We start from the raw sequence: 15,085 nt of genomic DNA, 5'->3' as shown, positions 1-15,085 counted from the left end.
CTTCGTGGCTTATTGAAATTAATTGAGACCACGTGACGCACCTGTCCTCTGGCCACTGATGGACAGGATGGCAGGCGAATGAATGATTGTCATGTCGGCTGAGGATCTCCGATCAAAATGAATCTGATCATCACAGAAGCGTTAACCATCTTGGCAGTTATGTAACCCGTTGGGGCGCCCAGTCTGGGGTTGGCTGAACGCTTGACGTTACAGAGTGACGACGACGTCTGAAGCCTGGACGCGATGGGACCTCACATCTCCCCGGGATGGAGGAGAGGAACGCTCAGTAACCAGGAGAACAGCTGATGTTCAGCTCAGTTTTGTCTGAAGATCCCGTGATGCGGCAGGGAGGGAGAAACTCTCACTCTGCCTTCTTGCAGCTGAAGTGAGACGAGGATGCGGTTTTCTGGCGGCGTCGGTCCCTGAGCCCGTTGTGACACCAGGACGCACACATTTGCCGCGCGCTGCCGGAGGGAACCCGGGAGGCAGAGGGACATGGCAGGCGCTAAACTGACGCCGTCGCCCTCGGAGATCGACCCGGACGTCAAGACGGAGGCTCAGAAAACCCCGGAGCCCACCTGGGTCAACCCCTCGATGTCTATCAGGACCATGGGCTCTTTCGGGAGCGATGCCGGCCAAAGGTAGCTGCCGCAGATCCGCACCAAGTCGCATGTTTCTGAATGCAGCTCGTTTGCAAACCTGCAGCATCCGCGAAATATCGGCTGGTATGTTGCCGGGAGCGCATGGTGCATATAAAGTCTTCCTGATAACTTGGCTTGTAATCATCCTTCGGCAAAAGTCGCGCCGTGATCAATATTCCATTAACATTAAATCTATCTACCCATGCATTGATATTGCCCATGGAAATATATAGGAATACGAATGACATAATCGTTGCGCACCGGGTCGTATGTTTTCCCCATTGGGAGCAAACATTAATACATTAAGTGCGCCTTTTTATGAGGCAGTTTTATGACAGATATTGAGAGAGAGAGTGGTTGCAAACACAGACACAAATCTGACCGTCCCTTTCTGCCGTCAATCAATTTTCTCTCGGCATCAATGGGATTCAATTTACGGCTGCAGTGTTTAGTGATTACATAATTCGGTGGATGCTGCATTGCAATTACAGTTTTATGAATCCTATAATGGTCCCAGACAAGAGGGTGGGGGATATATTACCCCACTGCATTCAATGGTGAAATTATTTTGGCATGATGAAACCATGTTGTGTTGCTTTCAGGTTGGCTGAGAAAAAAAAAAGATCACACTGAAATGCAAACCAGGGGAGATTCTGTTGACATGTGTAGAGCAGACGTGCACATCTGCACCATTTGATAAACAAATTATGGTGGTTTGTGTGAAGTGGGTTGGACCTACAACAACGCCTTTTTCCTTTAGAGAGACAGAGAGATAAAGAGAAAAAAAACTTGTTATGGTCTACAGAAATGCTGCTATTACAGCTCAGATTCACACACTTCTCTTCTCAGGAAGCTATGTAGTACTACATGAGGCTGGTTTGGCAGAAAACTGAAAGATTGTGCTGAGTTTGGCAGCATGTCAAAACCCACAGCACAGCCAATATGTTGTTGGTGCAGTGTGTTCAATCTCGGCATTTGCAGCACACATTTTTCTTTCTGTCAATATTCATTCATCGGGCATTGGCATTTTCAGTTATGTTTGTCATCAGAAATCTGTTAGGAATCTATTGACTGAATCATGCTGCATTTGCTTTGCTAATGTCACAGACGTTCTATAAGTAACACGGACATGTCAGCTGCACGTTAATTGTGTACAATCATACATTGTGATTTTAGCTTCCACAATTAATAATCACAGCAACATTGGCATGACCGAAATATTGAAACATTTCATTTCATATAGGATGACCAAGTACTTGAAAATAGTCAGGATGTTGTAATTTTATTTCTCAAATAATCAAGACTGATCTGCATAATTGTGATCACAATATCTAGCAAAGTAATGAAGATCTTGAGTTTAGTCATAATCGTGAAGCTCCTCTGTGAACCCCGTGAAGCCCCTGTAAATATGAATGAAATGGTCGCTCAGCCTCCCTCACTAGACACTATAATTTCCCTTCGGTAATAGAGTCATTGAGAAGTCTTCAGTGCTGCGCCAAGTCCACCCCAAATATTTCAGCCCTATCCAGTTTTCTCTTTCAGCTGAATAAGTGTGCCTCTGCACTGCCTTCCCCCATGGCTCAAAATGTCTCTTTTGCTTAGTTCCCGTTGTGTTGGACAAACATGTCACAGTGTGTTATGGTCAGAGGATGCCAGCCCAAATTCAGATGCAGGGCGTTTTCCCCCGGGATTTCAGGCTTGAGATGACACTGATCGGGGATACAAGCGAGTGGTAACAGTGATGAAATTCAGCACCAGTAATGATGTCAGTGATTGCGATGGTTATGATGATGACAGCCATGATGATGATGATGAAGATGGGTGTGAGGCTTGAGATGACAGGTGTAGCTCAGAGCAATCTGCTTGTCGTTTTCCATCATCGCAACGAGCAGGAAATACATGGTGGTCATGGTAACGGTGATAATAACAAAGCCCAAGATGACGTCCTCAAATGTCTTGTTTTGTCCACAACCCGAAGATATTCAGTTTACTCTCATAGAGGAGTAAAGAAACTAGAAAATATTCACATTTAAGGAGCTGGAATCAGAGAATTTTGACTTATTTTTCTTAAAAAATTCCTCAAACCGATTAATCGATTATCAAAATAGTTGCCGATTAATTTAATAGTTGACAACTAATCGATTAATCACTTAATCATTGCAGCTCTAGCGTTTTCATCATCACAACTAGCAGGAAATACATGGTGGTCATGATAATAATGTAAATACCGCTAGTGATGATGATGGCAGTAATGACATTGATGATATTCATAATCAATGCAATAACGATGATGATGATGATGAAGCTGGTGGTTGTGGCAACAGTGGCAGGTCTCTTAGTTAGAGTGATCAGAGCTTCAGCCTTGTGTACTCTCAAAAGCCTGTGAGTCAGCTGCAAACAGGCTGGAAGGAGAGCAAATTGGCCGTCGGCTGTGAGAAAACGGACTGTTTGTGTGGGGATCTAATACACAGTGTCAGCAAACGGCTGAGGCTGTTTCATATCCAATGTTTCATCTCTAAAGTACATTTGAATCTCTAAATTTCAGCTTTCAAATGTGTTATTCCCGTGCACCAGTATAGGTGAATATTTGTTGCTGTTTCCCGCACACAGAAACAAAAGGGTTTGTCCCACCCTCCATCTTTGATGTATTAAGTGACTGGTTGATTGATTGATTGAAGAATTGTTTGATTGAACGATTTGTTTCTTGCATCATTTTGCAGGCAGGTAAAGTATTTACTGACACAAATTACCTCACCAATGTACAGCTCTGTAGGAATGATTTTCAGTCTGCCTCCCATTGATTGTCAATAGAGCAGCCTCAAGCTATAGATGTGTACAACTTTACAAATTAGGCCCTTGGTTCTGTCATTTCTTGCTTTTGGAGAGAGTCTTTCATGTTGATAAATACTAATGAGGCTACTGCACACCACAACAATACCATGTGGTAATTACTAACATGAACCTTGAAATAACCTTGAAATACCTCATCATCTAACAAAGATGTTTGTGGATAGCAAACATACAAGGCATGCTGATGGATCAGGTTGCTGATATAATGCATACCACATAGTTTAATTTTTATAGTTTCAAATCCAGATTAATGCTTTCTGTACCTACTAAATATCTATATAATCTACTGTACATGATGCATAAATACTAGGGCTGTCAAAGCTAACGCGATAACGTGTTAACGCAAATTCGTTTTAACGCCACTAATTTTTTTTGACGCATTAACGCCGGTACTGCAAGTCGGATAGCAACTAGCAAGCAATGGATAAAGAAAAAGGTATTTTGAATGGCAAGTTCAGCTACAAAGCCCTGCCAGATGGGTCTGTCGACAAGACCAAAGTTATTTGCAGTTACTGTCGATGTGAATTGAGTTACCACCGGAGTACATCTAGTCTTAAAAACCATTTGCTAGCCAAGCACACAGCTAATGCAGGCAGCCCCGTTAGCCCCGAAACATCTCGCTTACGGCAGACCACGCTTGATAGGGAAACCCGTGGACAAACCTACAAGCAGCAACCTTTCAACAACAATAGCTAAATGGGTGGCTACAGCTTGCAGGCCAATTAACATTGTGGAGGACGAGGGCCTGCGTGAAATAATTCGGATCGCATCCAACGACTGCACTTATGAATTACCTTCGAGAGCCACCACCGTATTGAAGATACACAACTTGTATGAAGACCAGAAAGCAAAAGTAGCGGAGGAGTTGGGACGGTGGCTACGACGGTTGCGCTCACCGGGGACTATTGGACTTCACTCAGCAATCACAGTTACCTCGTCCAGAGTAACAGCGCATTATGCACATGCGCATTGACAAGCAGTGGGAACTTCGGTCGCATGCATTGACTGTTATGAAGACAGAGAAGAGGCATTTTGCTGCGCCGAACACTTTATGCAAAGTAGAAAAACAGTGGAGCATTGAACATAAAGTCAGCACACTCAGCACCGATAGTGCTCGCAACATGATAGCAGCGGACAGCCTCCAACGCTCCATCACAGTGTCTCTGCAGAACAGTTCGTTTGACACCACATTAGCAAAATGCAGAAAAGTAGTGGGGCATTTCAAACATAGTCCGCCAAACGCCGCGGAGCTCGAACAACAGCAAATTGCAAATGGTCAAAAGACAGAGTCACTCACACAGGACGTGTCAACGAGATGGAACTCTACCCTGGAGATGATAAAGCATGTGCAGAGAAACCAACAACCACTGAGAGCTGCACTGGCCCTACATACAACCAACGTCGCCATGCCAACAACAGCTGAGCTGGAGAAACTGCAGAGGTTGGAGACAGTGCTGGAGCCCTGCAGGTAATTTATTGATACGCTCATTGATAGCCAACGTGTGTTTCTTTGTCAGAAGTGTGTGTGTGTGTGTGAGAGAAAGAGAGGGAGAGATGAGGGAGGGCAAGAGAGAAAGAGGGTAGGGAGAGAGAGAGAGCGAGAGAGTGTGTGTGTGTGTGTGTGTGTGTGTGAAAACTAAATATGCCCATTCTTAGTGGTTGGTAGGCTAGTAAACAGACTAACCTGCAGAATTGACCACCCTCTCCACGCTACTCTGCGCTTCTCATATATATGTGTTGACGCAAATAGGCTACTCTATTGGCATATGGATAGTTTTCTCTCAGTCATCACCTGTTTAAAATTAGCTTCCCCAAATGAAACACCCACCCGCCGCCTAGTAGCTTGTGATTTCTAGGTCTCAGCTGCGGAAACACTCATTCATGCATTCATCACTTCCAGACTGGATTGGGTTAGGGTTAGGGTTAGGGTTAGGGATGGATTAACCCTAACCATTACTGCAACAGCGTCCTCTATGGTACATCCTCCAAAATCCTCAGAAAACTTCAACACTGCTCACTCGCTCTCGTACCCGCGACCACATCACCCCCGTCCTGCAAAACCTCCACTGGCTCCCCGTCCCACAGCGAATTCAATTCAAACTCCTCCTCATCACCTACAAAGCTCTCCACAACCTGGCTCCCCCCTTTCTGACTGAGCTCCTTCGCAGGCACACTCCCACCCGCAGCCTCCGGTCTGCTGACGCCAACCTCCTGCACCCCCCATCAGGACCAAGCACCGGACCTGGGGGCCTTCTCGACTGCTGTTCCCTCCTTATGGAACTCTCTCCTAAAGGACATCAGAGACTCTTCCTCACTCTCCACATTCACGAGATCCCTTAAAACAAACCTTTTCAAAACTGCTTTTAACCTCTAGCTCTCCTTTGGCCTCCTGGCGTTTTATTTTAACTGTCTTCTCTTTTTCCCACTCGACATGTTCTATTCTCTGTTTTATTCGTTGTTTTTGTTTGTAAAGCGTCTTTGAGTATCTAGAACTCTGAACTCTGAGCTCTGAACTCTGAAGAACTGGTCCCCACTGACTTCAGTTGTTTTGGAGAAGGCTGCTATGGAGTTGTGCTGGCAACCTCCCTGTGTGTTATATGGCCAAACTTCACCTCTGTTTCAACTGGCATGAGGGTGCGAATTTTCATTTCTGGGTGAACTATTCCTTTAAGGCCCTCAAGTGTCTGTGCAGACCTGAGAGAGCTGAGGTGTGGGGTTCAATCAGTGCCTTGCTCAGGGAGGAGAGGCCTGCACAGCCGGAGCAACCGGCGACATCTGAGCCACCTAAGAAAAGAGCAGCTGCCCTAGAGTTTGACTCTGATGATGAAGAGGACTCCATTGAGAAATGTGTGGAGTGCTACAGGGCAGAGCCTGCTATTGGCATGGAGGACTGTCCCCGACAGTGGTGGTCCAAACATGAAGGGGCACACAGCAAGCTGGCCTGCCTTGCACCCAAGTACTTGGCAACACCTGCCACATCAGTACCATGTGAGAGGTTATTTTCACTGTCTGGGCATATTGTGCAGAAGAAGCGAGCTGCCCTGTCATCCGACAATGTAAACAGGCTTGTCTGTTTAAGCAGCTGGCTTGGTGCAAAGAAATAGAAGTATAGCCTAACTGCTGTATCCAAAGAAATGGAAGTAAAGCCTAACTGCAGTATCCAAGAGTCCTATTTCTGTAATTTTCTTTCTTATACTCCCTTTCCACTCTTTCCTGCTCACTTTATTTATTGTTTGTTTTATTCTCTATTATCCTGTTTTGATCCCAAATAGAACAAGGGGATGTTTTTGTGAGCCTTTATTTTGTGATGTGATATGTGAGGTTGGACATAATTACATTGTGATTTGCTTTATAAGTGCAAATGATCTTTGATCTATACTGAAGTAATGGAAAATTTAGCTGACCAATGTACCTGTTGTACAATGAGTCTGTTTTTTGAGATGCATCGTTTCTTGGGCTTGAGTTTGCCATGAGTTGTGATTTGAGCATATTGGTAAATGCTTGACCTGTGTGGGTCCCTGGATTGTTTCAGTCCGTTTGTGTTAATGTTTAAAAAAAGGTTGGACACACTACATTGTGTGAGATACTTAGTCATATTACAAAGTAATGTCAAATTTAGCAGGCTTGAGTTTGCCATGTTATGATTTGAATATATTTTTATGCTAAATGCAGTACCTGTGAGGGTTTCTGGACAATATTTGTTTTGTGTTGTTAATTGATTTCCAATAATAAATATACATACATTTGCATAAAGCAAGCATATTTTGTCTACTCCCATGTTGATAAGAGTATTAAAAACTTGAAAAATGTCCCTTTACGGTAAATTTTGAACAGATAAAAAATGTGCGATTAATTTGCGATTAACTATGGACAATCATGCGATTAATCGCAATTAAATATTTTAATCGATTGACAGCCCTAATAAATACAAAAAACGCTAGAGGTTGCTTGCGTTATTCTATTATTTATATATTATTATATATTATATATACTATTTGCAACATCAACCGCCAGCCTCTGTCTGCCCTCCCCAGACACTACAGGCTGACAGGATGCTGTCAGGAAGCGGAGAGCTTTCTGGGTTGTGAAATGTGATCAGCGTGGGATTTGTGTCCAGCTGGCCGGAGAATGATGGGAGGAGTGAGAGAATCAATAATCTGGACCATCGCCATCAAGCACTCCTCATCTGATATTTATTTATTACTGCATAAGTTACAGCTCCCGGGAACCCCCTTGACATTAGCGTTTACAGTATTCTGTGTACGGTATGGATAGCTCAATACTTTAGGCTGTAAAGAGACTAAATGAGGCTTTAAACACTAAACAGTATGCATTCAAAACAGAATGGTAAACTTGCTCAGATTTATTTAGTCTTCACACCTATGCCGCCACATTGGCAGCCAAAAAATGTGGTTGCCAAAGTGTATTGCCAATTTGTCTGAGTGGTTTGCCGTACCTATTGCCAGGATTAGACCAATATATTGTATATCAAGTTGATGTTAGCCTTTTATTAAATATTGGGTATCAGCCAGTCATGTCATCCGCTGCTGATATGATGGAGGTTTCTTGCTGACCACAGCTACAAAATAAGTCTGTAAAATCTGCAATAAAAAAAATTTCTTTGCACATTTTATTTATAATTTAGGTCACCCTGCCTTAAAGAGCTGCTAACCCACCTAAAAGAACTTAAGATACATTTTTGGGGGGCATTTTGCCTTTATTTGACTGGACTGTTTTAAGTCCAGAGAGACAGAAAGGATTTGATCCCAGGGCATTGTGGGTAAATGGTATGCGTTTAGCCACCAGGACACCAAAAAGAATTTAATTAGTCTGGGTTTCATTGGAGAGTTTTAGTGTTACATGATGGTCTAAATAGCTGTTTCAGAGGCTTTTACACCCTGGCAAGAATAAAATTCTGGGGGAAACACTAAATCCTTGGCATTTTTGGGGCATTAGAATGGTTAAATTTAAAGATATTGAATACTGACAAAAATAAGGTATAGGCAATTTCAGCCTAAAAATAGCACGGTATGGCCTGATGACAGTGCAGGTATGGGAATATAACTGGACTCCACTGAACTTCATCTTTTGACATAATGAAAGATAAATCAAGTACATGCGATTCGCTCATAATCAGGTCAGCTTCCAGACAGATTTCATAATCTTAACTGGGTTTAATTGCAAACCCTCCTGCACACCAAGCAGGCTTTTAACTTATTTAGATTCAGGTCTCCCCTACTCCCACGCGCATTCTTGTCATCCTACGGCTGCCACTTAAATACAGTTATCCTCTTCAAATGGTGTAGTACCCCTCTTATGCCGCAGGTGCATTTAAGAGTGATGTTAGTATCAGCAGCAAATGTACGGTTTAGCCCCAATCCACCTTTTGAGGCTCCACTCAACCTAGTAAAGTAAGAGCTATACCTCGGGTAACAGATCTTAGATAAGCCGCAGCAGCTTTAACAGCTAAAAAAAGAGAGTATCATAGTCAACCAGGATAAACTGATGGGAAGCTAGTGGACGTGTAACCTGTTTCACTAAATACTGATGTAAATCTTCTCTTACCCCTTCTTGCTTACATTCTCTCTCAGCTATTTTATATTATCTTTATAGTTATGTGGCTGTATAATTGCCCTCAGTGTAGTTGTTTGCTTAATGCATCACACATATATGGATGGTTGTATCCTAAGATTCCCATGCTGCCTTCCTCGCAAGTGAAACAGAGAAATCAGATTTATTTGTTCATTAATCAGTTGTCAAGCTGTGGCTCTCTCCTTGCGACATTCATGGCTGCCTAGTTACACAGTAATAGCAAATTAATGTACTATATTTCACTATGTGTTGTCCTTTTTTTCTTTTTTTCTTTTTTAAACGTAGCCTGCCTTTGTACGTCCCCTCCTCTTTCTTGTGTTAGTCTTTATTTATAGCCCTCTGCTTTCACAGAAGAATTATGTTTTCATTTTGATTTGAGCGCCCGCAGTTTAACGAGCGGTTTTAATGTGGTCCTTGGGGTAAATTACGTGGTGTTTGTCATTATTGTTCATTAAGCTGAATGGATGGAATCTCTCATCAGTTGACTTGAGAGTTGAGAACCCAAAAAAAAAGAAAAAAGTGCCCTGATTGGTATGTCTGTTCCTAACTAAAATCTGCATTTTAAAAGACCCTGAATGTCATAAGAGACTCAAAAACATGGATAAGTAGCCTTTAATTAAGTCTCTACAGCACTGAGGTGTGTGTGTGTGTGTGTACATGTGTGTGCAGTTGCATGTCCTTGGGTGTGTGTGCGTACGTCTGTGAACTTAATGTGTTTTTGTGTGTGCCCTTGAGCATCATTACAGAGTGTGTATGTATGCCGCCACGTTCACACCCTCCGTCTCGCGTTCCTGTTCCTGCTTCTCAGGAGCATCAGTTAGCGGAGAATCAATAGTGAAGCGAGACTAGTGAGGTCGCTGTCAAACCGAAGGCATCTTCTCTCACAGTCCGCTCTGGCTCAGGCTCACTCCACTGAAAACGGTGTGTGAGCCCAAAACCAGAAACCTGGGCGGATTATCGGCAGGACGGACCTGTCAGAACGGAGTCGATTTGTGGCGGGCGGGGAGGCCAGCACTCTGATTTGATGATGTGCTTAGCAGAGAGCTCTTATGAAATGCTGTTATCACTGAGACCATGTATTTTTAATGATTCACTTACACATAGCAGACGTACACATGTTCCTCCGCAGTCATGTGACCTCCATCCACTCCTAACCTGCACAAACACAAACACAGAGCATCTATGTATCATCTATGTGTCATTGCAGTTTCCTTACAGATTAAGGCTTGGATAAATTCAGCTGCAGGGCAAGATATATGCCGTTGTGCGTTGTAGTATGAAATTGACAGTTCAGGTGATGGATATATTTGGTCATGTTTTTGACTCAGAGAACTCTGTGACGTGCCAGGCAGGGGGAATTGTAGTTTTGGGGGCAATGCTGGCAAGCTTCCCGGTGCAGGAAATAGATTGGAAACTACAAATCCCATTCATCCTTGAAATTACTGCAGAGATCAGTGTGGCGCCCCCCATGCTACGCCGGTGAGTCCTTGAGGACACTTCTCAGCTGATGTCGGTGAAAGCGTACTTTGATTGAAGGTGCCGGTCATTTTCACTCCTCCTCCCTGTCGCTCAGCTCATGTCTGGCGTTCCGGATCTGCCTTCAAAAGGTGAGAATCAATTTGCTGCTGCGTTGTATGCTCTCTTATCATCAACAGGGCAAGACAAGTCAGGCAGTAGGAGGCAAATTGCATGAATATTAGGATGTTTGAAACTTTCCAGCAGTCAGATTTGTCTGTGTTGTGTTGGCAGGACAGAGAGAGGGACAGAGGGAGTCGTTGTGTGTTTCGGTAACAGATTATCAATAGGAAGCTAATGGAAGCGAAGGGAACATCTGTTTATCTTAGCCTCTTCTGTATTGCTCTTAGCTCTTAGCAGCTCAGATAGCATCTTTATTGTTCATTATGGTGATAAATGTGTTGCCGGACAACCACAAAACCGGCACTCAGATCACAGCGGAGGATTTGAGCTCGTTGTTTGCTGTGGATCTCCCCCCGGTGAACTCTGATAAGCAGACTAATAATTCTGAGATTGTACTATTCTACTTCTGGACTGACTTTGTACCTGACCGTTGATGCGTAGCGAATGGCACAGGCAGCATTTGTATTGTACAGTTCATGCTGGTGCCCATGTACCTGTACAATAAATGAAGTGTTGCTCTCTCACATACAGAGTTTACTTCCAAAATGCCATATCCACCTTGTGAAAAAGTGACGCCCAGTTGTGCTAAAACTAAACTAAAAACTAAAAGAGTTCGCGGTTGACAACGTGTTAACACTTTTATAGAGAGCATCCTCTATATTTTAGAGATACTGAGTGATGAACTTCAGGTAATGATTCTTTTCCAAACTGGATATACAGCATTTTGAAATAGTCTTAATTGTTATTGGTAGAAAGTCAGCGTCAGCAGAATGAACGTAACAGATATTTATCTTTCGTCAAAACTCTGCTAAATGGTATTTGACAGTAATTGAGTCCCACAGTTGATGATTTAATGAGTCCTGGGGGCTGTAATAATCAACCGTTGCGATGTTGGTGAAGTCGCTAAAGGTTTCTACTGATTTGTTTACACTCGGGTGGTACCATTCCTCTCAGGCGGCCTAACTACTTCCTGTGTCTAATGGACGTTCCATTAATCCCTTCAGTGAGGCGTAAATGGGATGATGATGGGATGATCAGACGTTTGTCAGAAACTTTTCAACTCTACAGCCTGGAGTGCCAAGTAATGAAGTTGTTATGACACAGATTTCTTCTGTACTTCTTTATAAGAGACCAACAGAAAGGCTTTGATCTCTTACAGACTTAAGAGAGATTTCATCCTAGGCTGAATGTTTTTATCCATCTACCCGTACTGAAATTTATATTTTTAGAGTTGTCTTCAATAAAATCAAACTTTGCATCTTACCCAGTAGGATCACTACTCAGGCATATTCCTCTATTTACACAAAACAGACAGGACACTGCATTCTTTTATCGAACGAGCCTACTGTTCGATTCTCTGTGGTCAAAGAATAAATACGGAAAATGTATATTTATGTTTAAAATCCAATAATTTTCATGGTTCAGTCATGGTTTCAGAGGGAGTCTCTGAATGCTATAGAGCGCACTCCAGTGCCGACTTCACTTATTCTTCATCGAATCATACTGTATGTTCAACCTTTGACCCTATTATCCATCTTTTTTTTCAGCCATCGAAATCAATATTTGGATACGTCTCTGTCTGTCAGTTCCTCCAGTGTAACACACTCCCCTCTCTTTATGGTCATCTCAATATGGCGGCCAGTGAGATTGACCAAGAGAGGGTGTGTCCACTGATCCCCTGTGGTTTGCATTTAGTGTCCCATCTGTTCTTCAATCAGTTGAAGCGTTGTTTCTAATTAACCTAATGTTTAGCTTTTGCCTTGCATGTGTCCAGTAATAGCATGCCTCCAAAACTCGTATTCTGTTCCCCTCCTAGCCTGAACATCCTCAAGATTTGCTGCAATTTGTTTGCATGTACCTGCACTTTGAGTCTGAACGAAACCCATTGAAAACCTTTGCAGGAAATGTGACCACATAACAGCAAGACGCAGCTGGTTGAAGACGGGTGTAACAGCTTCCTGCTTGACAAAACAGATAGATGTGAAAAAAAGACTTTCGAAAGATCTTTTTTTTTTTTTAAATCCACTTTAAATGTCTCAGAAATGGAAAACTCCATGTTCATGTTCACTGATTGCCTCTAGCACACGCAGATCAAAATATACGTGGATCAGACAAACCCAGTGATCCCAGTAAATGGCTTTTTATGATGCAGCCTTGTATGTTAGGATTTGCATGTGTGGTCCGCATTTCACTTGCTCTCATTTTGAAATTTGATCTGCGCATACCAGAGTTCACACGGACACGTCGGACAGTGGGCAATCAGTGGACATGGACATTGACTTTTCTGTTTCCAAGACATTCACAATGGATTTTAACCACAAAATCAAACTTCCGCATGTATATTTTCTCCCATCTATCGATTTTGTAGATTTTCCCACAGGAAGCGCTGTATCGGCTCCCAGCGCATCAGATCCCGTCTTCCACCGGCTGCTTCTAGCCGCACAGTATGTGGTCAAGATTTCCCTTGAGGTTTTGAACAGATTGCATTCGGACTCAAGACGCAAGTAAAAATGCAAATAACTTGTAGTGGCATCTTGAGGTCGTTATTTCCCCCTCCCTCCTTCTCTTCCTCGCCTCCTCGTCCCACTGCTCTCTCCTAACCTGTGCCTATCTGTGTCCATGTGTGCTGCGTCCAGGTATCAGGAGGAGTACAGTATGGACTCAACCAACGCCCAGTAAGTCCCTGGCAGCATCATGCTTGCATGGCATGGAATGTGTCTGCAATGGTGATTGTACACGGGACTGTTTTGGAAATTTTTCACAGTTGTGAGCACCAAAGCACACAGTTCACTTTTGTAATTTGCACATGTTGGATATAATGCTTTGATTGTGTTTGGGGGGGTATATTACCTTTTTTTCTAGAAAGGAAAGGATACAAAAGGATTGGATTGACCTGGATTGTAAAGTTACTAATAGTTGTTCTGGTAATGCTGCAGAAAGTTTAGACCTACCTGTTCACCAGTTATTGTGACAAAAACTCAAAGAAAACATTTCGATCCAACATAGATCTTTGTCAGATGCCATCTTGTCATAGTAAATGGTGAAAAGGCAGACAACAGTTTGTGTGTTTTTATCAACTTTCTGCTGATGTGCACTCAACCCAGCACCTTGACTAAGTGTTCGCACCCGTCTTCACTCTGTACACGTTCCTGTAATGCTGCAAACTCTCTCACCAGATTCAACCAGTTTCAGCTAGTTTGATTAGTGTAGTTTCAGCACTTCTGATAAGATCACTTGTGGGAAAGTGAGAATCTTTCAGGATATCTGAGTTGCAATGTTTGTGATGTGATGTGCAGGGGGCGGAGAGCATGGACAATTGATGATAAAAGTGATGTATTATATTATTATGTTATTGTTTGGCTTTCTGTGGAAGTAATTATTATTGATGCATACTTCTATTTTCACTCTTTTCTTTAACTTTTAGTTGTCATGCATGTACAGCAAATTTTGGCTAATCGATTAAGTCAGTTACACGCCTGATGTGCATTTTCTCCTCACAAAGCGGCTCTGTGCCACGTGATTTATAAGATAAAACAACAGCCACCACAAAACTACTTTTGTTACTGGATCCATTTAGCTATTATTTCCCGAACGCACTTGTATTCGCCTCTTCCGAGGTCTCTGAAGTAGGAGCTTAGGACGAGCACTTAAAATCTATTTATTAATATAAATTTGTAAATGTGTAAATTTAATTTAACAGTGTAAATGTTTAATTTAACTCGTAACACTATGCTGCCATTATTGCTTTTATTACTGTTTTTATTTATTTGTTTTATTTTTAACTACAGTGAGAGGAGCCAGGCGAAATTTCATTGTACATGAGTATAATGACAATAAAGATCTATTCTATTCTATCTATTCTATTAAAGACGGCGTGAGAGTCAAAGTGGAACAGCCCAACTGTTCACCCATCAGACAGCTACTGAAGCCAAATGAATGGGAATCAATTTTAAATGTGTCAGTTGTTACATATTTAAAATTTGGGGCAAATTCATACGCAGCATTTGGCATAAAACAAGAAGAAACGAGTGTCGATTTTAAGGCACTGGCTCTCCCCGGCAAACTGAGGAATAGTCTAATTTCTCGTTGATTTAATTCAGCAGGAATTATCCAGTTAGTATGTACAAGAATGATGACTCTAATTGTAGGTTTTACACTATTATAAAATTCAATATTGAAATTCAAATCAGGGTTTTGTGGAGGTCAGTGGTCTTTTAGAAAAGACAGAGTTTCTTTACACTCCAAGTAAATCTTGCCCTTTGCTATTGATTGTTGAATAAATATTGCTTGCATATATTATGGTAATAATAATCACATTATTGATCTTCTCATTACCTTACATTATTGTTGGCCTGTGCGAGGAT

The 15,085-nt window shown here is 42.4% G+C and overlaps 1 protein-coding gene across 1 annotated transcript in view; it reads left to right on the top strand.

The window, feature by feature from the left end:
- The first annotated feature begins 358 nt into the window (after positions 1–358).
- kcnt1b (potassium sodium-activated channel subfamily T member 1b) overlaps positions 359–15,085 on the top strand; it is a 58,733-nt gene continuing 44,006 nt past the window's right edge. Inside the window, exon 1 of the mRNA XM_071524142.1 lies at positions 359–641. Within this exon, the coding sequence (XP_071380243.1) occupies positions 496–641 (146 nt within the window). The 5' untranslated portion in view covers positions 359–495. The remainder of the gene's footprint in view (positions 642–15,085) is intronic.

Source organism: Centroberyx affinis, unplaced genomic scaffold, assembly GCF_046629955.1.
Source record: "Centroberyx affinis isolate AG114_WGS23_722 - 3 ecotype Tasmania unplaced genomic scaffold, CSIRO-AGI_Caff_v1 ptg001156l_1, whole genome shotgun sequence".
NCBI lineage: Eukaryota > Metazoa > Chordata > Actinopteri > Beryciformes > Berycidae > Centroberyx > Centroberyx affinis.
The sequence above is the reverse complement of the archived record's forward strand: the minus strand, read 5'-3'. Positions and strand labels throughout refer to the sequence as shown.